Source organism: Haliotis rufescens, unplaced genomic scaffold (genome assembly GCF_023055435.1).
Source record: "Haliotis rufescens isolate VD_foot unplaced genomic scaffold, xgHalRufe1.0.p SCAF_8, whole genome shotgun sequence".
NCBI lineage: Eukaryota > Metazoa > Mollusca > Gastropoda > Lepetellida > Haliotidae > Haliotis > Haliotis rufescens.
In genome coordinates, this window is record NW_025964372.1 from 36805892 (window position 1) to 36833572 (window position 27681).

The 27681-nt window shown below is 40.1% G+C and overlaps 3 protein-coding genes across 7 annotated transcripts; 2 read left to right on the forward strand and 1 right to left on the reverse strand.

Moving 5' to 3' along the window:
• Nucleotides 1–580: 580 nt before the first annotated feature.
• Nucleotides 581–4723, forward strand: LOC125376958. 4 transcript variants are annotated; one of them, XR_007219426.1, is made up of 4 exons: nt 581–1083; nt 1572–1687; nt 3950–4088; nt 4283–4723. XR_007219426.1 is itself a non-coding variant. In XM_048389628.1 (4 exons), exons 1-4 carry the CDS (start codon nt 759–761, stop codon nt 4359–4361), a joined length of 867 nt encoding a protein of 288 aa, XP_048245585.1. In that variant the 5' UTR covers nt 581–758; the 3' UTR covers nt 4362–4723. The 4 variants fall into 4 exon arrangements, 3 of the variants coding, with proteins under 3 accessions (XP_048245585.1, XP_048245584.1, XP_048245586.1); XM_048389628.1 differs by having other exon boundaries at nt 3742–4088; XM_048389627.1 differs by having other exon boundaries at nt 3742–4723.
• Nucleotides 2373–6275, reverse strand: LOC124127935. Its single transcript, XM_046491338.2, has 3 exons — nt 5862–6275; nt 4894–5090; nt 2373–3657 (listed from the first exon to the last, which is right to left on the reverse strand). The coding sequence occupies exons 1-3, from the start codon at nt 6046–6048 to the stop codon at nt 3295–3297; spliced, it is 747 nt and encodes a 248-aa protein (XP_046347294.2). The 5' UTR covers nt 6049–6275; the 3' UTR covers nt 2373–3294.
• Nucleotides 6276–9087: 2812 nt separating this feature from the next.
• Nucleotides 9088–27679, forward strand: LOC124138348 (ribosome-recycling factor, mitochondrial-like). Of its 2 annotated transcripts, none has more exons than XM_046504941.2 (7): nt 9088–9150; nt 10727–10928; nt 12563–12724; nt 14611–14729; nt 24981–25072; nt 26062–26221; nt 27066–27679. In XM_046504941.2, the coding sequence occupies exons 2-7, from the start codon at nt 10745–10747 to the stop codon at nt 27144–27146; spliced, it is 798 nt and encodes a 265-aa protein (XP_046360897.2). In that variant the 5' UTR covers nt 9088–9150; nt 10727–10744; the 3' UTR covers nt 27147–27679. The 2 variants fall into 2 exon arrangements, with proteins under 2 accessions (XP_046360897.2, XP_046360896.2); XM_046504940.2 differs by lacking the exon at nt 9088–9150 and adding an exon at nt 10232–10279.
• Nucleotides 27680–27681: the final 2 nt, after the last annotated feature.

Consider the following 27681-nt stretch of genomic DNA (forward strand, 5'->3'; position numbering starts at 1 on the left):
CTTTGGGTTCTTGTGGGCGGACTTCACGTATACTGGAAGTTCTTAAAGATACGCGCTGCTATACAGTTCATCAAGCGTCTTGAGATAACCCGGTATCACTCACCCACCCACTCACCCACCCACCCACCCACCCACTCACCCACTCACTCACTCACTCACTCATTCACTCACTCACTCACTCACTGTGGGATATCTTCACGTAATGTTATCAAAACCACAAAGAATGTTCACCCGGAATATATAAAGCTCCCATCCGTGATATGTGATGGCAGGTTTATCTAAGCAGCCACGTAAAGAGAGTGACCTTTCACAAGCTAATTGCTATTTTGTTTACTTAACACACCGGTCATTTTAAATGTTATACTAGTAGCTAATTAGCAGCTGTGATAAGAACTGGATTAATGTTATGAGCTGTGGTGCACGGAGTGGAAATGTCAGGTCAGGGTAGGGAAGTGGCCCATTAACAAGAATAAAAATATAGATTAAAATAAACAAGATATTTTGCTAACGTCCCTGACATGGGTACCACGGTCGAGCCCAGCTCGTTACAGGGATTATACATGTAGACCTGAGTCTAAAGCGCGACTCACACGGGTCGGCCTGTCGTAACGACATGCCGATTTCCATACATTGTACAACATGTTCGGTGATTGTAACGAATATCGACAAATCGATTTGTTGCCACTCACACGATTCGATCTGCCGATTGGGTGTCGATCTCATGATATCTCACGATAATTTGTTTCCATGGTATCAAAATGTCTGAAGCAGACGTGGCAGCAGTCATCTGCTGCGCGATATTGTGTGAAGAAGACGGCAATGCCAACGTGAAGAAAGAGAGAAGTTGTTGGACTAAAGATTGGATTCTCCGTCGCGACATGCAGGGAGCGTACAACAATCTGATAAAAGAACTCGAAATTGAGGATGAACAGTCGTATTACAATTTTTTTCGCATGGGAAAAGAAAGTTTTAACCATCTGTTATTAAAAGTCCAGCCAAAGATAAAAAAGCAGGACACTAACATGCGGGAATGCCTTCCAGCCGGATTGAAGTTGGCAGTTACACTTCGTTTCCTGTCTAGCGGTTAGTATATTTTGGTATACAAATATCTGAAATGATTTTATTATTTTTTTCGATTATTGCAAACACGTATTTAACAATCACGGACGCTGGAAATGTCACTGAAAGATACCTCCTCACATGTCAATCGAGTCCTGAAGGTGTGTACTGATCAACCAATAAGATCACAGCATTAACCAAGCGACCTTGCCCTCCAAGCGTAAACACTTCCAACTTCCGTGGTTCGTGAAATGTTTGAATTGACACCGGGAAAATATACAAACTTCAGGCTTAAAATAATCATATTACCTTTCCCACCTCCCTCATAGTTCTGTTATAGTCCCAAATATCTCATTTTGACTAGGATTTTCAGAGTACATCGACGATAGCAACACATGTTAAATTTTTTTACCAATGTATTTATTATTTGATGAGGCTCACTGAATACTGCTGATGATACTGATGAATTTTTGTACAGTTATTATATTTTTTCTTTGCATTTTCCGCCATAGGTGACAACTTCCAGTCTCTGTCTTACCTGTACAGAGTGCCATCCAACACCATATGCACATTCGTCCCAGAGGTCTGTCAAGGCATTTATGAAGCCCTCCAGCCAGAGTATGCCAAGGTGTGTACATGTACCCATGTAAATAAACCATACTCACAACACACTCATGTTAACAACAGTTCTCCCCAATTGACTACCCTACCTCAGCAAAAGAAAATGGTTTGACAGCGATACAATGAATAGCTTTATCCCCAGCATTTTGCTCTGGTTATAAAAATAAAAATATTCACATTGGTTTGAACAAGCTTTATTAATGTATTTAATTAATACAGATTTGTTACAACAAATTAAATAGAATAAATTATATAAGTAACAATTTGAATAGGAATACATTCATATTTACAATAAGTTTGAAAATATCACAGACTTCTGAATAATTTCTTTGAGAGGCATTTATAGTGAGTGAGTTGGGTTTAACGCTGCTTTTAACAGTATTCCAGTTATATCACAGCATATCAGCTTAATGTGGGAGGAAAGCCCGAAGTGATGCATGGACATGGTGCTGACAAACCTAGAAACATAATCGGAGTGAACCAGGATTCGAAACTACAAGCACAGGTATGGTGCCGACAAACCTAGAAACATAAGCAGAGGGAACCGGGATTCAAACCCACAATCATAGGTTTCTGGCATGCATATTTATTTAGTTTCCAAAATCATCTTTATTTAATTTTTTCTAATGAATAGAAAACTCAATTGGTACAGAAAAAGTACAACAGGCCTCATTCACCTATTTTGTGCCAAGCCATACAATTGTAAACTGTCTGATATTTTCACTTTTGCCCAAATTTGAAAAACAAACCACAAAATTGTTAAATACTTGCTGGTCTGCATGACATTACTGGACACATGTCAGCGAAAAACTAATAGTTATATTATTAATACAAAGTCATCGATGTCCCCTGCCTCGAGGACAGCTCGAGTGAATAATACCAAATCATTGTGAATAAATCAATGGTTATAAACATTGATGTACTTAGATAGTAATTATCAGTAGTTAGGTGTCAACTAATCTAATTATTCAATTAATAAATACATAGATTTACGTCTATTTAGAGGAGCGATCAAGGCAATTTGTTTCATATAACACAAAACTTTATACTTACCATACAATCGATAAAGAACGTATTACTATCAGACATGCACATTAAAAGCATTAGACTGCTCATAGTGCTACAGGCACTATTATCCAGGTCCAAAGGATCAGAGACTTACTGAGCTGCTGTGGGGAACGTAAGGAAACTGAATTTTCCACTTCTTTTAATATGCAGAGTCTATAAGTAAAGATTGTGACAAATATAACATAGCATTGACCTAGCCTGGCAAATCAATGACAGTAAGTACTTTGACAGCTTTGTCAATGCTATATGCTTCAGAAGTGTTTTTTTTGCAAAACACAGGTGTCAGACGTGATTAAATATAGAAATATACCTATACACCTCTTTCCCATTCATCCCAATTTCATATCAACAGGCAACAATATAGCATTATTTGAACCAGTTAAAAGATTGTCTCACAATCATGTTTACAAGAGTCTAAAATTCTAGGTACATCAAATGTTTGTGATCAGATATTTTCAATAAAACAACTATGAAATAGTATAAATGAAAATATGAATACAATTATTCAGTTTTCTAGCATATCTCTCATGATTTTAGAATTAGAATTTATGGTTCATTAAGTTCTTCCTGTTGACGCTGAAAATTAAACACAAGTTGCTGCATTTCCAATTTGAGCTGTCTTAGTAGCCTCTTGTCAGTAATTTCATCCATTTCTTCTCCTAAGTGTAAGAGAAATTGTTTGTTTCTTCCAGGATTGTCCGCTGTGGGCTTATTGACAAGAGCACTCAGAGAAGACACAACAGCCTCTCTGAATCTATCTTGGGGGTTCAGTTTTGATGTTGTCTTTCGCAAGGGTGATTTAGACGGAGCAAGGGCAGCAGTTATTTCATTTTCAGATGGTGTATTGTTGTCTTCTATGGCCAGTTGAACTTCATCCTGGCTTTCTTCAACCAGCCTATTTGAGGATTCCTGAAATAGCATAAAAAATATTTCTTAAACATAAATCTCATCTCATCATTTTAACAACCATGTTCTTTTTCACTAATTTTGCAGGTGCCAAGCACTCAAGATGAATGGAAAAGCATCGTGACTGACTTTGAAGACAAGTGGCAATTTCCAAACTGTTTTGGTGCCATGGATGGGAAACATTTTGCAGTGACTGCTCCCGCTCATAGTGGTTCCCAATTTTACAACTACAAGGGCTATTTCAGCATTATAATGCTTGCTCTAGTTGATGCCAACTATAAATTTACATTTGTAGATGTCGGTGCCAATGGGAGAGCTGGAGATGCAGGGATCTTTGCAAATTCAGATCTGTTGAGGTGTATTGAGGCTAATACAGTTAATATACCATCACCAAAGCCTCTTCCAGGAAGACAAGAGGACACACCACATGTTATTGTGGGTGATGAAGCTTTTCCACTGAAAACATATCTTATGAAGCCATTTCCCCAACGTGACCTACCAGAACACAAAAGAATCTTCAATTACAGGTTGTCCAGAGCAAGGAGAGTGTCTGAAAATGCCTTTGGCATTCTCATCACCAGATTCCAGGTATTTCAGAAGCCAATGAGACAAAAACCTGACAATGCTGTCAAAACTATTATGGCTGCAGTGGTCTTACACAATTTCCTGCGTACCAAGAAAGATCGAGTTTACAGTACACACTCTGATGTTGAACCTGACACCACACAAGTTAGTCACGCAATGCGTCTATCAAGACAAGGGGGCAACTTTTCCTCATCATCAGCCAGAGATGTCAGGGATGAATTTACTGACTATTTCATGACAAATGGACAAGTTGACTGGCAATGGGACAAAATTTAACCTTGTATGGCACAGTGAGCTGTGTCAGTATGGGACACACTGAGCCTATGTCAGTATGGTAAATTGACCTGTGTCAGTATGGTGCATTTAGCTTTGCCAGTGAGTAGATGTGCAATCAAGAATGTGGTATGTAGCTGAGTCTACATAATGATAATTGTAAATAACCACCTTTGTGTAAATTGTGGAAGCAAATAAACAATACTGTAATCATTGTAAAATATATGCATGTTTTCATTCCATAAAACAAGTTGTTGAAGTATTAAATCTTAAATATGGACTATTACTAAGTTAATACCATTGGTTCCTACAAAAAATTCTAGAATGTGTTGGAATTCAAAATTAGGTATTAATAACTTAAACATCATAAACCACATGTACCTGTGTTGTGAAGTTGCTGACAGATGCACGCTGCCTCATATGAGGACGTAAGAAAGGATCCAAGGTCTCAAAGTGATCCCATACAGGAATGTACACAGCATCTGTTGCAGAGCCACTTGTTTTGCTTGCCAGATGCTTCTTGAGTTCCCTTGAGTAGGATGTGCGAATATTCGCAATCTTTGATGTCACTTGATCATCTAAAAGATATCAAACCTACCTTACTTTAATCAGAGACCAGAATATGATTACCAGGTGATGAAACTTCCATGCAGTGTCTATGTAGTATGCGGATGGTTTCCACAGATTAGTTCTTAATCTTAGTGAATATTACATAATAATCTCAACAGAAAGTATTATATATTAATCATTTGATTCATAAAATGGTATGTTTTGAAAACATTCCTTATGGTATGTGAAATGTCCATGTCTATATATGTACCTATCATCCCTCATGGTATGCTTATGGAAAAGCTCACATAATTTATTTCAGTAGATTCTTAATGATATTATCATAAAAGCAACATTATAATCATTATTTAATGAAACATGATATGCAGAACCGTATCAGTATTATTATTGTTGTTGTTTCAACAATTTTTAACAATTCCAGGTAAAAAATGATATTGTCTACATGGTATATGCATATCTGTCCATGCTGGGGTAGGATACCATTTAAGCGGTTGCAGACCCTGTGCTATGAAGAAATCTGTACGAAAAATTGGACAAATCGGAAAGTTGAAAATACAAGGGGGGCGGGGTTCCGCCCACACACACCCGATTTACAGAAACAGCTAGACATATTGCTTTGCGCCTATCATAGTATAGGTAGAAAGAAAGCTCATATTTGGAATAGTGCATTTAGGGAAATTATTATCGTACACGTTATTCTTTCATGCTACCAGGTGTAAGTGCTCTCGTACACAGCATCACAATGTCAACAATTTGATAATACACGTCTGCGTACTCACTCGTCAGTGTCTTTTCCGGGAATGCCAAGCAGATCGCCGTTAATGCAGCGTTCCTCTTATCTCTTTTGGAATAATCACTGCTTGAGACATTCCACAGGCTTTCGTGACTCAGATAGTGAGCCACAAAACGTTCGGTTTCCTCTCTTGAAAAGTCGAGGCGTGGTTTCTTCGCAGCCGACGAAGCCATGTTTCCCGCTTGTGTGTAAACAAATATCACGTGACATCAAAACGCAATTTGATTGGCCGCGCCACATCCAACTTGCCGATTAGCTAGAACAGACTGTACGCACTCGCGACACAATCGATGCGGGTTCGAGCGGCCGATTTGTCCTTTTTGTCAAATTCGATTAATCACTCAGACGATACGACTCGGTCGAATTCGGCATATCGATTCGACAGGCCGACCCGTGTGAGTCCGCCTTAAAACGACATAAAGGGGGGCATTTAGATTTACATGTATTTCCAACATATACTGATGGAGATAAATAAGGGAACACTTAGTTTTAGACACAGTAAAGTGATATGCTATCATGTGTTCCCGGCCTAGTCCAACAAATACCGCTGGAAACAATGCACACAAACACATCTCAGCATTTGGTTCTGACGTGTTGAATTTGCATGCGCGCTATTTCAAATGTACTGACAGTGAATCTTATTTCCCTATAGCTTTCATTTAAGGATTGAAGTTGTATTTGTTGACGTTCATCAGCTGACGTGACGTCGTGACGTCATCCGTCCCAAACATTCCATTTGGAGTGACATCCCTTTGTTTTACAAACGGCAGAAAATGGCGGCTACCGCAATGTCATTCGCTTGAAATACAAGTTGCACCCAGTAAAGTTAGCGTTGGAATTGGAAAGAAATCCAGGCCCGGCTCGTGTTGAAAATGGATACATATTAACGTTCTGTGAACTTTTGGTGTGTGTGGAGTCATACTACGGTTGCTGATTACGGGGATTACCGCTTGAGGCGGCGCGGTTGGATTTACTGAGGCACGATAGTGTGGAGCTCCGTGATTTTATTTGGTAAGTCGAGCATTCTCTGTTATAGTTTCGAATGGACGCTTCATTTCGGTGATCCGACATATACATGATCGGTCTGACTTCAAAGCCTGCATCATTCATAACCTAAATCGACGTCGCTCTCAGTTTTCCCTAATTATTTTTAGTGTTATTTTTAGACATTGAGGAATTCCCCTAAAGTAGTTCTGTATGTCTCCGCGCGATTGACAAGGTAATCACGTGACATACTGACGTTCATCGGGAAATGAACGAAAGTCACCTTGGTAGTGTTCACCTAGGCGAGGTCACCCACTACTGTCAATATTTTCCCTTATTCGTTTCTATCAATATATTTATTATTCCTTCCCATAACATGAATCTCTTTTAAGAACGAGGACAAGCATCATATATAAGTTACACTCTCCCAAAAAAGAAACGCACAGGTAGATTTTTAGTAAATTTATTGTACCTAATGAAGTCGTTATATTTAATTTGATATCATAGATACAAATATGAAATTTTGGAGCTCGATAGTCACATGTTGTCGTTGTACAAAGGCATTGAAAACTGTTCATTGTTTTGTCACATAAGGCCACAAGGTGGCGCTGAACTCAGTATCTTGTGTGACCGCCCCGGGCAGCAATCACGGCTCTGCATCTCCTCGGCACTGGAATTCTGCGACATTCTGCTTGTAACGCGTTGGCCAGTTGGGGGAGTGTCTGCGGCGTGGTCTGACGTTGACGTACACGTCGATCGAGTTCATCCCAGAGGTGTTCGATTGGGTTGAGATCTTGAGATATCGACGGCCAGGGCAAGGCGTTGATGTTGGTATTATGAGGTAGACAACCGTGACATGAGATGTGTGCGGTGGAGCGTTGTCCTGTTGAAACAGCTCCCTCTGGCGGCCAATGATTGGAAGAAGGTGAGGTTGAAGAATTTGATTCATGTCAGATCTCCTGGTGTAGGATATGACCCTCACACCATGACACTACCGCCACCGAAATTGTCAAATTCACGTACACAATGTTGGGCAAAACACTCATTTCGACGACGATAAACCTGTTGTCTTCCATCTCGCCGCTGAAGAAGAAATCGTGATTCATCGCTAAACCATACTCGTCTCCAGTTTCTCAAATTCCAAGGATGTAAGGTATGGCACCAACGCAAGCGTCTCTGTCGTTGGATATGTTGCAAAACAGGGACGATAACTGTTCTTCTTGGTCGGATCTGAGCCATAAATGCCATAACTTGCACGTGCATTTTGCTTTACTGATTTCCTCCATGACATTTTTGAACAAGTGTGAAAAACAATGCCGTTGAAGTCATTGCAAATCGACATATATCCAATTTATATACCGGATCTTTTGTGTTGACAGGCTCATTGAACTACACACCGTGCGTTTCTTTTTTTGAAGTGTGTATTTCTTCATCTTCAAATAAAATGGAAATGTATTACGTATGTTTGAAATAGAACTTGAAAGGGGACACATCCGTTTTATTTCAAACAGTGTTCCCTGATGCAAATTAGTGATTTGTGTACTTATTTCAAACGTATATTCATATTTGGCCTATATGAGAAATAAATCACACACGAAATCACAATCACAACACACATGCATGACATGCGCGATCTTCAAGGGGTAAAGCAATAAACGTATGTACCGCATTTCCAGCCTACTTCAAACCGTTCAGTAAAATGGAATAATTAAAAATAAAAAGGAAATACTAGAATAAATTAAATTGTGTTGCATTTACATCTACATGCATTTCTAGCATTTCTGAAACAAATCCATTTTTTCATGTACTGATATGAACCTATTTCAAGGTTACTGCATGACTTCAATATGGCTATTGGTGTCTTCATAAATCACAGATACCCGTGATCACAAATTGTGATATTTTTGTGAATAAATTCTCTGCGTAAATATCGCTATTTAGATTTCAAAACATACACGAACGAACACCGTGAATGGTGATTTAAAAAATAGAAATATTTAAGGTATATATACTGTATATTATATAAATCATTTTCAGAGCCTGTTGCAAGAAAATATTGTCTCAATATGAAAACACAATCTTTTGGTTCAATTTTACTATGAGCGTTTGAAACGTGCATGTATATATATATGTATGTGTGTTTCTGCTCGGTTTACCGCGTGCAAGCGACATGACCGGTAATATTTTTGCAAACGTGGTATGCATACAATGCAGATGACAGAGTTGTCGGCCTTTTCATGTCGACGGCGTGACATTTTTATTTTTATGAGTTCTCAACAAATTTGAACTGAGTAAGTGCAAAGTTGTTTGGGAATGAGTAACTACGTATATATGTCTTGTAGGTTCTTGGTTTCTGTTTCTGTCCTGTTGGCTGTCCCACCAAGAGAGTGCACAGAATATAAATGCATGAAAGTCACTTTTTGCGGTCACCGGGTCATCATCAGCTCATGCTCTACACAAAACTTGCGTTCGTACTCGATGCTAATTATTTTGATTTGTATATTGCAAAAGTACATCATCAATTTTGACATAGTGTTTTATCGTGTATCTGCACACTGATGTGGGATACCACGAAAGAAATGGAGCAGACCAAACATGACGAAGATTCTGTAAAATATTCTGTTCATGGCCACACGAGCACAAACCAACACTGAAAGTGTTTGTTGCGTGTCGAGTTCTTTTTGAAAACATATAATAGGGGTGTGATCGCCAAGGTAATTTATGTTTGCAAGTATACTGAATTGCATCAGGTGCATGTTCCAGTAGGGGCGGTCAGGTACCCTAGTGGTTCGCTCATAACACCGAAGACCCAGGTTCGATTCCCGACATGGGTACAATGTGTGAAGCCCATTTCTGTTGTCCCCTGCCGTGATATTGCTGGAATATTGCTAAAATAGGCGTAAAATCAAACTCACTCACTCACTCATGTTCCAGTATGTGTAAACACGATCACAACACCGTCCATGCCTGTAGTTACACGTTCCCTAAATTGCCTAAGTGAGTAACCCTCTGCCATAAGGAGTGGTACCCTCTGCCATAAGGAGTGTAAGCTAGTTTACAGTAGGAATCTCAGGACTGCACAGAGGTAGAACAACAGTCTAACCTCTCCGATGACATCAAGACAATTTGACTTTGACAACAACCACACTCCTACATTTCCATCTGTACCATGTAATAATGTAGCCTCCTGAAATTTTCTTGTGAAAATTTGTTGCATGTCTCTCAGTTGACTAGTTTAGGCGCTTGACTTTGATTTTGTATGAAAACATCATCCTTCTGTGAATCTAGAGTAGCAGTTTGTGCCTGCGTAGGGTTTAAGTATTGACATTTGGATAGCTTTTTTTTCACAGATTCAAATTTGCGTATTAAGGACAATTATCTCGACTGGTTTGACTTGTGTTCAGCACCAATTGGCATCTGGTAATTAAAGCGGAACCAGTCTGGCAACTCAGAGTTGGAGTATTGTTGCCCTTTAAATTCCTACTCCATTACAGTGCATGCCACCTATATTCTGCTCAAGTGAATGGGGTATCCCTGTAAAGAGCTTGGTGAATTGTATCTTTCAAGAAAGTGTTGAAGAGGTAACCTCATAAGTGTATGTGCACATTTGTTCAGCATGTGATTGGCACCCATTAGATTATAAGCTTAAATGTACAGAGAACAATATGTTAGTATTTAATATATTATCCACACTCTTTTTCCCTGATTAAATATATCAAAATAGAAAACAAAAAAAACTGTCACATAAAATTGCCTGTGACTTCATGTCATCTTCAATTATCTGTGACCAATATGTGTTGATCAATCTCATTACAATCAGATCTTATTGCTGGCTAGAGACTGACATGTTGATGTTCCTGATTTCAGAGTGTACATGACAGGGAAATGTCGCTGGTGCGAACTGTGTCGTTGTGCCCCCGGCTGGTGAGGATGGTGAAGGTGCAGACAATGCGGTGCTGTCTGCAGATGTACAGACAGTTGCCCCCCATGCTGCACCCAGACCTGTCGAGTCCCCAGGGGTCCTGGCTACAGACCCGCTCCTATGCCAAGAAAGGGAAGAAGGACAAAGGTAATGGACAGCACTCGAGATAAGATGCATATTTAAGAATTCACTTCAACATTTATTATGTTTATGGAGGTGTATACTTTAGAAATAGTGTGCACACTTTGCATAAATTTGTTTATACCTCCATAAATGCAAATACGAAATCTGAAGTAAATACTTATAGATAAATATGTCAACAATGATAGTTTCACAGATAGCTTGTTAAATCATGACCACAAAAATATTGTTGACAACAAAAGAAAATCAGTGACATTCAGCAAACATTCTCTTGTTTAACTATAATATTTCAGGGCAAAACTACACTCTATTACAATACACAGATGTGTATAGCATTAGCAAAATTTGTTACTTTTCAAAGATGACAAATTTAAACTTCTTGTAAACTTTTCTCTTTCTTTTTATGTTAGGGTTGTGACTAAAGGACCCGTATGTTTATTGGCTCCTGAAAATAGCACTATACTTATCAAGAATGGATTCATAAACCCATATCAATTGGGGTCATAAACTATTGATTCCTTTTATGAGTAGTAATTTCAAATTTAATCAGATTTTCTCATGACATTAAGCAACACAAGTGCCTATCTCTTCTTAAGGCTTTATAGGACCCTTTTTTTTATAGTTAACATTAACATCCATATTGCTCACTAGTATATGAACAAACAAACTTGTAATGTGCCTCATGGTGGGGGAGGGGCACATGTGACCAAGTTGTCTTAAGCGCCGTAATTCGCTGTGCAATGTTGTTTCTCTTCGGTATTCCAGAACCTATGATTGTGGGTTCGAATCCCATTTTACCCCTTTGTTTCTAGGTTTGTCAGCACCATATCCGTGCTCGTGCATTTCACCAAAGTGGTAAACATCTAAGACCTGCATCACTTTAAGCTTTCCTCCTACATCAAGGTGACATGCCAGGATTGTTAAAAGCAATGTTAAACCAACTCACTCAATTACCATATCCCGAGAATCTGACCTATTCACGACACCTCTCACACAAAGGCCAAGTGTCATTATCCTCATGAAGAGTATGCTCCATAACGGAGGAACTCTTTTGATATTTTTTCACTCACGCATTTCAGGGGATAGTGATAATGCTGTTTTGTTCAAAATTGTGATTTGTCTAAAGTTTCTTAAATTCATAGGTATTTTAACATTGTATTTTGAAATTATTTTCAATCTAATAATATAAACCTAAGCATTAAAATCTGACCCTCTTATTACATCAGTTGGGAAAGTCATAATTCCAATTTGGAAATTTTTCAGATCAGGTCTAGATAAATCCCTGGTACCTGTATTATTCAGTTGACAAATGGACCCGTGAAGATCCGGGGTAGAAAATGTCTTCAGCAACCCATGTTTGACGTAAAAGGTGACTATGCTTGTCGTAAGAGGCGAGTAACGGGATTAGGTGGTCAGGTTCGCTGACTTGGTTAATGCATGTCTTCGTATTCCCAATTATATGTGGATCGATGCTCATGATGTCAATCACTGGATTGTCTGCTCCAGACTCAATTATTTACAGACTGCTGTCATATAGCTGGAATATTGCTGAGTGCGGCGTTAAACAACAAACAAACAAACAAACAGTTGACAAAAGATGCATGAAAGATGAATGTTTCAATGTATTTTGTTTGTTTCAGGGGGAGGTAAAGGGAAGGGCGGCAGTGGGAGGAAGATTTCATTGACTGCAGAGGACATGGACGGCATTCTGGACATCACAGCAGTTGATGCAGAGATGCAACATGCTCTTGACGACCTCAAGCAACAGTACATCCATCAGCTGTCCCTCCGTACATCAGCAGGTAAGTGTCCCCCTGTACCTTGCCTGGTAAATGTCCCCCTGTATATCACCAGGTAAATGTCCCTCCGTACATCACCAGGTAAGTGTCCCTCCGTACATCACCAGGTAAGTGTCCCCCTGTACCTTGCCAGGTAAATGTTCCCCTGTATATCACCAGGTAAATGTCCCTCCGTACATCACCAGGTAAGTGTCCCCCTGTACCTTGCCAGGTAAATGTCCCCCTGTACCTTGCCAGGTAAATGTCCCTTCGTATATCACCAGGTAAATGTCCCTCCGTACATCACCAGGTAAGTGTCCCCCTGTACCTTGCCAGGTAAATGTCCCCCTGTATATCACCAGGTAAATGTCCCTCCGTACATCACCAGGTAAGTGTCCCCCTGTACCTTGCCAGGTAAATGTCCCCCTGTATATCACCAGGTAAATGTCCCCCTGTATATCACCAGGTAAATGTCCCTCCGTACATCACCAGGTAAATGTCCCCCTGTACCTTGCCAGGTAAATGTCCCCCTGTATATCACCAGGTAAGTGTCCCCCTGTATATCACCAGGTAAATGTCCCCCTGTATATCACCAGGTAAATGTCCCTCCGTACATCACCAGGTAAATGTCCCCCTGTACCTTGCCAGGTAAATGTCCCCCTGTATATCACCAGGTAAATGTCCCTCCGTACATCACCAGGTAAGTGTCCCCCTGTACCTTGCCAGGTAAATGTCCCCCTGTATATCACCAGGTAAATGTCCCCCTGTATATCACCAGGTAAATGTCCCTCCGTACATCACCAGGTAAATGTCCCCCTGTACCTTGCCAGGTAAATGTCCCCCTGTATATCACCAGGTAAATGTCCCTCCGTACATCACCAGGTAAATGTCCCCCTGTACCTTGCCAGGTAAATGTCCCCCTGTATATCACCAGGTAAATGTCCCTCCGTACATCACCAGGTAAGTGTCCCCCTGTACCTTGCCAGGTAAATGTCCCCCTGTATATCACCAGGTAAATGTCCCTTCGTATATCACCAGGTAAATGTCCCCCTGTATATCACCAGGTAAATGTCCCTCCGTACATCACCAGGTAAGTGTCCCCCTGTACCTTGCCAGGTAAATGTCCCCCTGTATATCACCAGGTAAATGTCCCCCTGTATATCACCAGGTAAATGTCCCTCCGTACATCACCAGGTAAATGTCCCTCCGTACATCACCAGGTAAGTGTCCCCCTGTACCTTGCCAGGTAAATGTCCCCCTGTATATCACCAGGTAAATGTCCCTCCGTATATCACCAGGTAAATGTCCCTCCGTACATCACCAGGTAAGTGTCCCCCTGTGCCTTGCCTGGTAAATGTCCTTCCGTATATCACCAGGTAAATGTCCCTTCGTATATCACCAGGTAAATGTCCCCCTGTATATCACCAGGTAAATGTCCCTCCGTACATCACCAGGTAAGTGTCCCCCTGTACCTTGCCAGGTAAATGTCCCCCTGTATATCACCAGGTAAATGTCCCTCTGTATATCGCCAGGAAAATGTCCCTTCGTATATCACCAGGTAAATGTCCCTCCGTACATCACCAGGTAAATGTCCCTCCATATATCACCAGGTAAATGTCCCCCTGTACCTTGCCAGGTAGATGTCCCTCCGTATATCACCAGGTAAATGTCCCTCCGTAAACGCCAGGTAAATGTCCCTTCGTATATCACCAGGTAAATGTCCTTCCGTATATCACCAGGTAAATGTCCCTTCGTATATCGCCAGGTAAATATCCCTCTTTCCAATGTTAGGAAAATGTCCCTCCATACATCCCAATAATTAATTATTGGTTCAACATTGGTAACATCTATTGTCTGTTCAAAGAACATATATGTAGTGTTAGATATACAACAAAGATTATTGTAATCAGGTGTGTTTGACAACTTGATGGTGTCGACAACTGATGGGCGTTTCCCCCTCATACAGCTGGGTCAGATTGTACAGAAGTCTCCCCAGTTGCTCATCATCAACCTCGCTGCCTCCTCTCAGGTAAGACGTCAACCTCTCTACCTCATCTCAGGTAAGACGTCAACCTCTCTGCCTCCTCTCAGGTGAGACGTCAACCTCTCTTCCACTGGACAAAATATCATCCATTCCAAAAAATCCAAAACTTGGAAATACCACCATTCCAATTGGAAATATGACCATTCCAATATTTGGCAAGGTCATATTTTTCAAGCTTGGATTTGTTTGGAAATGTTTGGATACAACATGTCATAATCATATCTGTTAAACGTTGTACAACTTTTGACCTTATGTGAGATTAGTAATGACATGAAAGTAAATAATTAAGAGTATTTTGGCACTATGTACCACGAAAAGACCAAATCATGAGCAAATTTAACTAAAAGAATTTCTGTCATTTAAAGTGGCTACTCTTTATATTTAATTTCTTATCTTCCTTGTCTATAATCATATGACATTGACTATGAACTTTGAACAATTAAACAAATATTTTGTTTTCCCATACCGACTTACGGTTGTCGTAGAACAAAGACCGTTTCGAGAATATAGAGGGCCTCATTATTATAATTTGAACTAATATACATATGTACATAATAGTACTACGTATAAATGAATTTTGATAAGTGTTCGTACAAGAATATGAACTTCGAATTATCTCGGAATTATGCGCAACACATAGGGCTGGAAATTTTATAATTGTTCTGGAACTATCTGACGGTAATTCAAAACAGGGAACAAGATTTCATCAAATGAATCATTGAGCCAGGAATGCAACGATTTCAATGCTGACAAAATGAATAAACATCTGGAACAGAGTAGACTGTTCATGCGGACAATTATATGCTACGTCTATTGCCAATGAAGTTTATCACCCCATGTTATAGCATTTGTTTCATATAAAAGATAGAAGCCAAATAAATGGGACAGTTAGTTGTTAGAATTAGCTTTACCTCTGTGACATATCACGCAACTAGATGTGAATATGTTTATCAAATAATCAATTACAGTAATTAACCTAGTGTCCTTATTTATACACAATTTAATTACGTATTGGGGTACAATATATAATACACATATACACGGAATGATTTCTTATTTTGTCAATTTAATCATAACCCAAATCATACAAATCAAAATGTGAAAGTAGTGACTAACTTTATGATCAAGGGTATAAATACTCAGTTGTATCTATTAATCCTAATAGTATAACAATAAACCCTGTGTATATAATGAGCATATTTAGATACATCCGGATCTACGACCGCAGCCATATAATCAATCAAGGAAAGTATATTAGATTGAATTACAAATGTGCTATCACTAAAACAATATTTTCCGTTATCCACGTAAGCCTAAACCTGGGAGAAATAAAGTTCTGTTCTGTTCTGAAGACGCCGTCATGATTAGTTAGCGCCAGTCTAGACTGTCCAATCAACGTGAATATACAAACCGTGATGTTACTTGACCAGTTGATGACACCTGTCAAACTCAAAGTGCCCCTGGTCCTCCACCCACCATGTGTAATACTTTAGCGCACTTGATTGTTTAATTTGCAGTTATATCACTGTTAGGCTGAGTGATGAGAGAATTCATTTTGTTGTTTTTGTTAACGATCGTTTCCATTTTCAACGTGGTAACCTTATAAGTGACTAACTTTTTTTATCATGATGGAATGAAATATATTGAAATAATCAGAGGGACTGACGATCGCATTTTTCGTATAAATGTCATACTCGCATTAATTTCATGATTTACTGAAGATAGATTTGAACATTTCTGAGCAACGATCATGTTTGGGTAAGGGAAGTAATCTTGTCTCCGCTTGCAATTGGATTCAGTTCCGAGATCGCAGCTTGACTGCTGGTACGGCCGAAAGGTGGCATCCATGTTGTTCATGCTCCGCTGATCACGGGGCCTCATCTGTCTGTATTCTGCTTATGAGCCGGGATGCGCATGAAACACGGGTGTCAAAACGAATATATTTACCAATTATACGTCTGGTCAATTAGCCAGTCCAAGAGACAATACCCTGGTTCTACCACCTTTAGGTGTAATTACGTCGCATGCCCCTGGTTCATGGTTCGTCTGATCTCCCGTAAAGAAAACATGATGTTTATTTACCTGAAGCCTCCGACAGCGCCGACTTCCTGTGTACATGTACGTACATGGCAATAAATGGTTTGACAGTTGTTTGACGGAATCAATCAATAATTATTCACACGGTGATGTAATTAAAATTTGTCACCATTCACAACTCCTATTTTCATTTTTCTATTGTTCAGCTGTATTTTCAACCAGTTTTATATGTATAAAAAATCTTCTCTTGTATTTATAAACCAAACCTAAAAACATTATATAAGAACAATTGTGTTTTTAAACCGTAAGTTTTCTATTAAAACAACCATGCAAGTAAGATTTCAGTCGTAATATTACTTTAGTCACTCCACAGATTACACATCTTATATGCTGCAAACGCAGCGAATGTAATGCTACTATGTCACAGCTGCCTCGGTAACTAAGGGCTGGAATGTTTTTGTGAAGGCAGTTAGAGCAGAAGAATTCCCCCCCTCGCTGTATAATGACGGTCTCTAACCATATATGTGTATTTTTCGTGTTTTTGGCTTGATTTGATTGTCCTTTGGTGAAAACAAATGTTCAATTGTGAAAGCAAACCCTTTTCCCCTGAACGTTAAAAGACAGCTGACTTTGTTTTTGTCTGAAATATCAACGTTGGAGTCGTTTATATATTCGGAAATCCATATTATGGTTAATATTTATAATATAATATGGACAATGGTAAAATTCATTATCACAGTTTAAGTGCTATTCACAAATGTATGTAAATCTACTTCGTGATGAATGAAGCATGGCAATAAATGTATGCATCTTATTCTTTATTTGTTCTGTATTCTTTGACGAGAATGAGTTTCGTTAATGATGATCACTCTCACAGATTTTTTGATAAGAGGATAGGACTTTAACTGGAGAATAGTTATGAAAAATATATATATAAGGATAGGCGGTCTGTGCACATGTGGTGAAACTGATACCTCATTGATTTGCTAATCACTGCAAACACGAAAACGTCTTTTTTTTTCGTATATGGTCATTGGACAGAAAAACAACGTTATTTGGACACTTTCAAACCATCGTTTTTCCGGCCAAATAACGTCGTTATTTGACATCGGAATTTACTGGGAGAGAACGATATCATCAAGCTCCTCCCTTTCTTGATTCGCATTGTCAATCAAGCAACAGCGTCTACCGGTATTCCTACTTCTCAGATTTCATTGGTCAGTTCTCGCGTGTTAGATTACAGGCCCGAGTTTGACGCTGTACTCGAAGCGCTTAGCGGAAGTACTGAAATCAATCGTTCTTCGCATGCGGATTGCTTAATGCCTTGTCCAAATTTCCGTTCTGTGCATGCGCGATTTCGCGTATTGTTTCCACTATATGTCACCACTATTTGACAGTGATTCACAAACACAGTCTGGTGATGAGTTCGGAATCGTACAATGTCGCTTTAATTTATGGCACGTACTTGATCCACGCGTATTTCCCATTAACAAATTTTAGTCAAAATAATTAGGAAAGCGCAAGGCTCAGGAACGTCTGAGTATAGGAAAAGGATTTATACTTTCGAAAGTTCTATAATCGTCAAATACGCAAAAGAATATCAACCGGCTTTTAAAACTTATTTTTGTAGAAGGTGATCTTGGTGTTTATTGCCAGATAGTATATGCATATACATTTTCCAGATATTGCTTATTTTAATGTTTATTAATAGGTTCGTCCGGCTAATTGACGGGATTCCACTTTCTCATTTGTACATGACACTTAAACAGTGTTCTGTTACTGTAAACAGATTAGTTTCAAATTCCAAACTGGTGATATCTATTCAGACTAATGCTTAGTCACTAAAACTGTATAGTTTTGAAAGAAACAAGTAACTCCATTTAAATTGAAGTGGAGCCCCAGTTATATGGGAGATTCCGAGATGAACCTACTCTATGGATATCTAAGCTGCCACCCAAACAGACCCAAACGGGACCCGAAAGCTTATTGTATGCTATATAGTCACATAGAAGTGCACCAGAATTATACATTGTATTCCGGACGATTGTGTTCTTTCATCTACTTTTAAATGTTGCCTATACACTAATCTGGACGTACTAGTCATTGTTCTATTTATGTCATCCTATTATATATATATATTATATTTATATCAGATATACATTAACGCATGTTACCATTCTAAAGTCATACTCTCATATAACCTTATATTGTTCATAGTATCAAAGTTTATTCAACAACATCAAGAACAGCAATTTAAACTACTGAAACACCCAAACACAAGGCTGTTATCAAGCGCTGGTGCAGACGTGATGCATCGTAAAAAACTGTATCGTGATGTCTTCAGAAATACAATTTCTTGCAACATTTATACTACGAGATAGTAAGGCTAACGCTTACTCACCGGTGGAATGTAGACAATATCGCTAATACAGATATCACGTATTTGAATGTTAATACTAAAGACAACACTCTTTATTTTTGCAGTGACGATATAACACTTATACACGTTTATTGGTGACTTTCATCAGTTTTGCTATTAATTTTAATAACTTTGTTTTCACATATACAAGTAGCAATACCCGACTAGCCTGTCATATATACTTATGGGGCAGTTTTCAATCTTGTACTGACTTACTCTGGTGTTCCTGAGGGAAGGTTATTGGCTTGGGTGTTATACACCGTTTTTCTGGTAATCCTATTATTACTTCATTTTTATCTAATGACACCCTGTTCTCTGGATCACGATTCCGTGACTATCCATAACAATTAAGATGAACATTCAGATCAAGTACATGAATGAGTTTGTTTTGACGCCACAGTCAATCAAAGACCAATGCTGTGCACTTCTACCAGGTCGAACATCGTGGATCTTTTTCTACCTAAAGAGAATCATAGTTCATATGCTAATCCATCTATTGCCTTACTTGTTGTTAAATCTATTCAAATGCGCTGAAATGTACGTGTCAAGAACAGCTGATGTCCGATGCTGAAGAACCGTGTTCACAGCTGACCGACTTGGTATTTTTCTGCACTGACAGAAACTGGATGTACTGACACACAGCTGTTATGAATATTTAACTAACCCCTGATCAAATAGATGCCCTTCGTTAATCTCTGTGTGGAGTACCGTATATACCTGTGATAACGATACCGGTGGCGATGCTGATGCTGATGGTGGTGGTGATGATAATGATGGTGACGGCGATGATGATGATGATGCTGATGGTGATGGTGATGATATGCTGATATCCTTGCATTTTACAGTGGTGATAAATATTATCTGTGATTGCAAACTTTAACATTTGAAAAATGAAAACACATTAGGTTGATCATATGATCAAGGCCGCTGGCGTTGCCTAGTGGTAAAAGCGTTCGCTCCTCGTGCCGAAAGTCCAGGTTCGATTCTCTGCATATCATAGGCACAATGTGGGAATCGCCCACCGTGATATTGCTGTGATATTGCTAAGGCGGCGTAAAATCCGACTCACTTAAACTCTCAAAAATCACTGTGCCATTGCTAACCATGGTTCTGCAGATGGCACCGGAGTATGTCAAGATTCAACTCTCGGTTGGTCTTCTTCCATTATATCTCACTAGTTGGCGCTACTGGCTTCGCTAGGTCGTTCATTCATCCACAGGGCTGTGTACATGAATGGCGGCACTTTCTTAAAGCGGTTGTCAAGTAGGAGTTTATGTCATGGGAAGTTCACCTCAACCAATTCCAGCAGTCCTGCTTTTATCTGATCCATTGACCTAAGTTTGTGGCTCTGTGACAACACGTACAAAAGAAAGTCTTTGTACAGGAGATGCAATGGGCTATTCATGGCATATCACAGGCTTTTACGGATTGTGAACCGGCCTCGCGATATCTAATCCGCTGTCCTCGCATAGAAATTAACATATCTTCAAGATCTGTCTGAATGAATGGCGTAACAACATTCAAGAAGTACGTTAACAGTTAAGTGAAATATTAGAATGATTCCACCACAGAAGCCAAATCTTAAAGTTGTTTGATTCTTCGGTAGCATTTTCAATAAATGTTGTTCACGAAAGGTTCCTGAATACATTAATCGAGATTACGCAATCCGCATGGATGACCTATTCCTGCATAGATATATCTAGATCGGTGACGCTAAGCCGGTGACCCATGCCAGTGAAACACTCACTCACTCACTCACTCACTCACTCACTCACTCACTCACTCACTCACTCACTCACTCACTCACTCACTCACTCACTCACTCACTCACTCACTCACTCACTCACTCTATCAATCTATCAATCAAACAATCAATCAAAATGGAAATCGAGTGACGGATGCTTGACTCATTGTAAGTCTTTGTACGCCATTGTATCGTTGCTAGTGGTACCAGTTACCGGTTTGTCTTATATAAAGCATTGACGAAGCAAAGAGTTTAATCAGACGTCTCCTTGGGGGACACTGGTATCACACCTGTGATCCCTGGCGATAAGAAATATGACATTGCGTACCAGGCCAGCAGTTAGACGTATCAACGTATAATTGTAAATTCTCCTCAGCGTAATATATATCTTGCAGGTGTACGTAAACAGGATGTGTTTGGTAACTTGAGCAGGAAGCACAAGTGCACGAAGGGATGGTATTTCAGATGACAAATGAAAGAAGACAGAAAGTTTGTGACCCAAATTTAGTGACTGGTGGCCGTGTCGCACACACAAATTTTTATTAAATGTATCCTCGAGAGTCAGTAAGAAACTAGAAATAACTGCCTTTGTTCTGTAAATCTCACCAAGTTTCAGATTTCGCCTCTTCCTTTGTGGAATGAGGTTTCACATTTGTAAAATGATCTCTGTTATCTGTCTGTACCATCAACTTAACTGCCCTCACCCCCTGCAGTTTTCCCGTCCCATTTTGCCAAGCAGGTGACCCACAAGAAGGAATACGGCCCTCCCTCAGTCCAGACTCATGAGTTATACTGTGCCTACCACAATAAGTTGTGAATACGTAGCCTTGCTGTGGCCAAAATTTTTTGTAACAATTTGGCAAATTTTGATATGTAAACAGCACATATAATTCAGTTTTATTTCATCTTAACATATCAGTTGAATCCCACTTGACCTTTGAAGATCCGGTTAAGAATAGATTTACAGCAACCCATGCTTGCCGTTATAGGCGACTATGCTTGTCGTAACAGGCGACTAAAGGGATCGGGTGGTCAGGCTCGCTGACTTGGTTGATGCATGTCATCGTATCTCAATTGCGTGGATCGGTGGTCGTGATATCAATCACTGGATTGTCTGGTCCAGACTCGATTATTTACAGACAACCGTCATATAACTGGAATATTGCTACGTGCGGCGTTACACAAAGAACAACAAAAACGGAAAAACGGATCCTACTTATTTTGTGGATACCATAACAATAAATCAAACCAATAGATCGTTTGAGCTAGCTAAATATAAAAAAATAGTCGATAGTCCTATTTCCCTCTGTTGGTCCCACGTGAAATATTCTTCATGAATACTGTAAATCATGAAATTAACGCAATAATAAGTCAGCACATTAATGCGAGTATAGAAGAACCCTGGCCTCAAATGCGTCATGACATTTATGAGAGTAGCCTTGCAAAAATCACTGTAGTCATAAAAACGATTTTTACATATATAAATACATACAGAGGAAATGCTTAGCATTAATCTTTTAAGGAAGAATGTGGGACTTGCTTAATACATATGTATGTGGACATATATGTATGTACATTTGGATGAATATAGATATACCTCCTTATAGATAGTGATCGTAGATGATTGTAGAATGTGCACGAAGAAAATGGAATAATTATGTGAGTAATCGGGTAAATACCACGTTTAGCAATATTCAGCCATATTGCAATATTGGTTTCCAACATACAAGACGGACCATGAAATTATGACTTGAATTTGGACCTGGCTTTCTGGTGTGATGTAACACCCCACAATCTCCAGTAGAAAAAGAGCTTAAAGCACAAATAAAGATCACGAGATGTTACTGATGTATACATCTTGACATATATTTGCGTAGTATTACTATGTTTATTCATCAGCATATATGTATTTTGCATAAAAGGATATTGTAGGATCGACGCTGACAGGCGCAAACCACCCCTAAAGCCCCCCCCCCCCCCCCCGGGTTGCACAAACTCACTTTTCCCCTTTTGGGAAACACATTAAATGGCCTGGCCGGGCCCGTGTGCGACATACGCTTGCAGCCAGAAAGCGCACGTTAAATCTCAAATATAAGTAAGTAAGTAAGTGTCTTTTTGAGTCAAGTGCGGGTCTCTCTCTCACCTTAGGGAGAATGCGACTGTAAAAGCCCCTCACTAGACAGACAAGTAGTGAATGTTTGAGATAAATTTATTATTTATTATATATAGTTTAAACTCAATAAATAATTCATAGTCTTTTTATGGTTCAAATTACTGATAAAACATATTTTATCTTGTTCCTTCTAACCATATTTCCAAACAATTCCAAACCATTCCAAACCATTCCAAGTCATTCCAAACATTTCCTGTGTTGGAAATATGTTTGGAAATGTTGCCATTCCAATTTTGGATTTTCTGGTAAGATCGATCCTTCCAAGCTTTGGAAAGTTTGGAATGAGCGATCTTTCCAAAGCATTCCAACGTTCATTCCAAATTGGAATGGACGCTATTTGGTCTTGTGTTCCTCCTCTCAGGTAAGACGTTAACCTCTCTGCCTCCTCTCAGGTAAGATGTCAACCTCTCTGCCTCCTCTCAGGTAAGATGTAACCCTCTCTGCCGCCTCTCAGGTAAGATGTCAACCTTTCTGCCTCCTCTCAGGTAAGATGTAACCCTCTCTGCTGCCTCTCAGGTAAGATGTAACCCTCTCTGCCTCCTCTCAGGTAAGATGTCAACCTTTCTGCCTCCTCTCAGGTAAGATGTCAACCTTTCTGCCTCCTCTCAGGTAAGATGTAACCCTCTCTGCCTCCTCTCAGGTAAGATGTAACCCTCTCTGCCGCCTCTCAGGTAAGATGTCAACCTTTCTGCCTCCTCTCAGGTAAGATGTAACCCTCTCTGCCTCCTCTCAGGTAAGACATCAACCTCTCTGCCTCCTCTCAGGTAAGATGTAACCCTCTCTGCCTCCTCTCAGGTAAGACATCAACCTCACTGCCTCCTCTCAGGTGAGACGTGAACCTCGCTGCCTCCCCTCAGGTAAGACGTCAACCTCGCTGTCTTATTGAAATGGGTTAACCATTTTTTCCCCTTTTTTGTGTAGGATAAAGCACGTTCAAAGGTTTTTATGTTATTTAAAACCCACATCTCCGGGATAAAACCGATGGATGATAGCTCCAAGGTATTATTCCAAGGATAAGATCGAGGGGAAGTGTTTCATCTAGCTAAAAGTATTTTGATACCGCGTGTCTGTAACCTAGTGGTACACTCACTGGGCCACAGATACGAAGGTTACGTGTTCGATCCTCGGGACTATAAACAAAACATTTGTCTTTTGATTCTACATGTCATTATTTTGTGTTCAAATGCAAAATTAGTTGCATGCATTAATGTTACTATCTAAACGAAGCTGTGTTAATAAAATCCCCAGGATATTACATAAAGTCCTGGGGACAACACTGTGTATGAGGGGGCGGTCATAAATGTCACGCCGAGGGCCCATGTTCGATTCCTGACATGGGTACAAATGTGTGAAGTGAAGCCCATTTCTGGTGATATTGCTGGAATATTGCTAAAAGCGGCGTAAAACCAAACTGACTCACTCACTCACTGTTTATGAGATTCAACCCGACTGGAGAACAATAGGATGACGTCACTGGATGTTTATTTATTATTGTTGAAGAGGTATTAATGCAAAATCCTGTCTGATCACTTTGCATATATATTCGTATTGAAATTTGATATGCAGTAAGTATGTAGTATTCAGAATAACATGGCTGTTGGCATATTTGATGTCTGGATCCAATTACGACCTTTCACCTTTACTAACCCTGTTGATCTTGCGTTGCTGCCGTTGTGACATCTTTGAAACCTCTGAGTTTATGAAGTGAACCCTTTGTGTAAATGATCCCAGTTAAGATTTAAATGACCTGTTTAAGAGTGCCAGCAGGTCATTGCATTGTTGGATGTGGTATGAATGCCTGTGAAAGGTTTGCGGGTATGTGCTCAACGGGTCCTAACTGTGACTCCTGATTCTCCCTTGCAGCACCTGCCGGCAGCGAAGAAAGCCATTGAGCAGTCTGGGATGAATGTCAACCCCACACAAGATGGAACCACCCTCATTGTCCCCCTACCAAAGTAAGTGGTCTAGTGGATAGAGCGTCTGCCCAGAGAGCTGAAGGTCTGGGGTTTGATCCCAGCCACATCATACCAAAAGATGTTAGATGGTTCTTGTTGGCGCTTGGCATTAAGAGGCATTAAGTGGCTAAAACGGACTGGTCGGCTTGGAGTCAGTATACTGTGTCTGCATGGGGTATCCATGTTAAACTGTAGCATGGTATCTCAGTGAGGCTAGCATTAGGAAAGTCCAGACGAAATACGGCCAGCCACACAAACATGTGCATGTGCATCGCTATAAGTGCAATAATATTGAAGGCAACATTAAACCCAACCCATTATACGACGACAGCCTGTAAATAATCAAATCTGGACCCGACAATCCAGTGATTAATATTATGAGCCACAATCCACACCGTCAGGGTACATTAACATGATTAACAAGCGAATCAGCGAGTCGACCACACGATCAACTAGGTTGCCTTTTACGAGCAAATATTCCTGGGGAACAATTGTTACCTGGAACCCTCAGTCGGTTAAGAAGGGTTCCATCCTCTATCAGCTTTAGTCCAGCAAGGGGCAGTGTGGTAGCCTAGTGGTTTAAGCATTTGCTGGTCACGGTGAAGGCTAGGTTTAATTCCCATTTCTGGTGTCCCTAGCCATGATATTGCTGAAATATTGCTAAAGGCAGCGTGAAACCATACTCGCTCACTAGCAATCTCTGGGGGGTGGTAGCCCAGTGGGTAATGCATTCGTCTGTCACATCAAACACCTGGGTTTCAACCCTACATGAACCAATGCCCTATAAGCCATGCATGACTGTAGGTAATTATGAATGTACCAGTAATTATTGCCAAAATGTTTGTTGTTTTAGTGGAAAACAAAAACAATTGCTTGGTTAGCCAATCAAATGCCACTAAATGCAGTTTACATATTTTCTTGAAAATGAAAAGAGAATGAACTTTTGAAAATTTGCAAAGTAATATGTCACATTTGTCTTGTCCTGTCAGGGTGACAACTGAACATCGTGAAAGTTTGGCGAAGAATGCGAAGACGTTGTGCAACAAGTTGAAGGACAGATTACGAGACATCCATGCTAAGCATACAAAGAAGGTCAAGGCAAATAAGGAAGGTCACCCTGAGGATCTTATACGAGATGTGCAGGACCTGGTGAGTGATGACATTACCATCAACAAGGAGAGGATGGTTGATGTCAATAGGGGGTGGGGATGTTATGTTGGTGTGGGGATGTTATGTTTATGTGGGGATGTTATGTTGGTGTGGGGATGTTATGTTTATGTGGGGGTGTTGGTGTGGGGATGTTATGCTTATGTGTAGGTGTTGGTTTGGAGATGTTATGTTTATGTGGGGGTGTTGGTGTGGGGATGTTATGTTTATGTGGAGGTGTTGGTGTGGGGATGTTATGCTTATGTGGGGGTGTTGGTGTGGGGATGTTTTGCTTATGTGTAGGTGTTGGTTTGGAGATGTTTTGTTTATGTGTGGGTGTTGGTGTGGGGATGTTATGTTTATGTGGGGGTGTTGGTGTGGGGATGTTATGCTTATATGGGGGTGTTGGGGTAGGGATGTTATGCTTATATGGGGGTGTTGGAGTAGGAATGTTTCGTTTTTGTGGGGGTGTTGGTGTGGGGATGTTTTGTTGGTGTGGGGGTGTTGGTGTGGGGATGTTATGCTTATATGGGGGTGTTGGGGTAGGGATGTTATGTTTATGTGGGGATGTTGGTGTTGGGATGTTATGTTTATGTGGGGATGTTATGTTTATGTGGGGGTGTTGGTGTGGGATGTTATGTTTATGTGGGGTGTCTGTGAGGGGATGTTATGTTAATGTGAGGGTGTTGGTGTGGGGATGTTATGTTTATGTGGGGGTGTTGGTGTGGGTATGTTATGTTGGTGTGGGGTGTTGGTGTTGGGCGTTTGTTTTTTTATGGGAATGTGGTGTTCACAAACAAAACGTCTTCAGACTTTGTTCATGATGGTATGCTTGCATGTGTTCCAGGTGTTGGAGACTATGAGGAAGTACAGTGGCCAGGCTGAGGATCTGCTGCAGGCCAAGCAGAAGGACCTGCTGGGAAAGTAAACACTTCATGAAAGTTTTGAGAACATTTGTTTCTAAGAGGCATTATTCCAAGCCAAGTATTATGGTGTGAATACAAACATTTTCCTTACAAGCTGCCTTCGCTGTGTGAATAATTGGTGAACAGTGTGAACACTTAACGAAACACTAAAAATTTAGTGAACGATTGGTGAACACAATTAAATCAGTGGATACTCAGTTAAATACCATGTGAAGACCCGTGAATGCTTGGTGATTACCCTTCAGAGGAGACCAACGAACCAGTGGAACTCAGTGTCCAGGTCACTTTCTCTCAATGGATCATGGGCGACGGCTGTCGGGACTCCTATACTTTAACATACACTTACGCCAGTGCCCAAGCCCACATTTGTAAAGTGTGTATATTAACATTGACAAGCATCTAGCTGAAGGCAGGATGAGTGAGTGAGTTGGGTTAACGCCGCTTTTAACATTATTCCAGTTATATCACGGCGTGTCAGCTTAATGTGGGAGGAAAGCCCGAAGTGATGCAGGTCTCAGACGTTTACCACTTCGGTGA

Coding starts and splice junctions, on each gene's coding strand:
- LOC125376958 (XM_048389627.1), top strand. CDS start 759: ATGTCTGAAGCAGACGTGGCAGCAGTCATCTGCTGCGCGATATTGTGT. Junction 1,084..1,571: donor ACTTCGTTTCCTGTCTAGCG/GTTAGTATATTT, acceptor TTTCCGCCATAG/GTGACAACTTCCAGTCTCTG. Junction 1,688..3,741: donor TCCAGCCAGAGTATGCCAAG/GTGTGTACATGT, acceptor CTAATTTTGCAG/GTGCCAAGCACTCAAGATGA.
- LOC124127935 (XM_046491338.2), bottom strand. CDS start 6,048: ATGGCTTCGTCGGCTGCGAAGAAACCACGCCTCGACTTTTCAAGAGAG. Junction 5,091..5,861: donor CCCGGAAAAGACACTGACGA/GTGAGTACGCAG, acceptor GATATCTTTTAG/ATGATCAAGTGACATCAAAG. Junction 3,658..4,893: donor TCAGCAACTTCACAACACAG/GTACATGTGGTT, acceptor ATGCTATTTCAG/GAATCCTCAAATAGGCTGGT.
- LOC124138348 (XM_046504941.2), top strand. CDS start 10,745: ATGTCGCTGGTGCGAACTGTGTCGTTGTGCCCCCGGCTGGTGAGGATG. Junction 10,929..12,562: donor GAAAGGGAAGAAGGACAAAG/GTAATGGACAGC, acceptor TGTTTGTTTCAG/GGGGAGGTAAAGGGAAGGGC. Junction 14,730..24,980: donor ACCTCGCTGCCTCCTCTCAG/GTAAGACGTCAA, acceptor TCTCCCTTGCAG/CACCTGCCGGCAGCGAAGAA.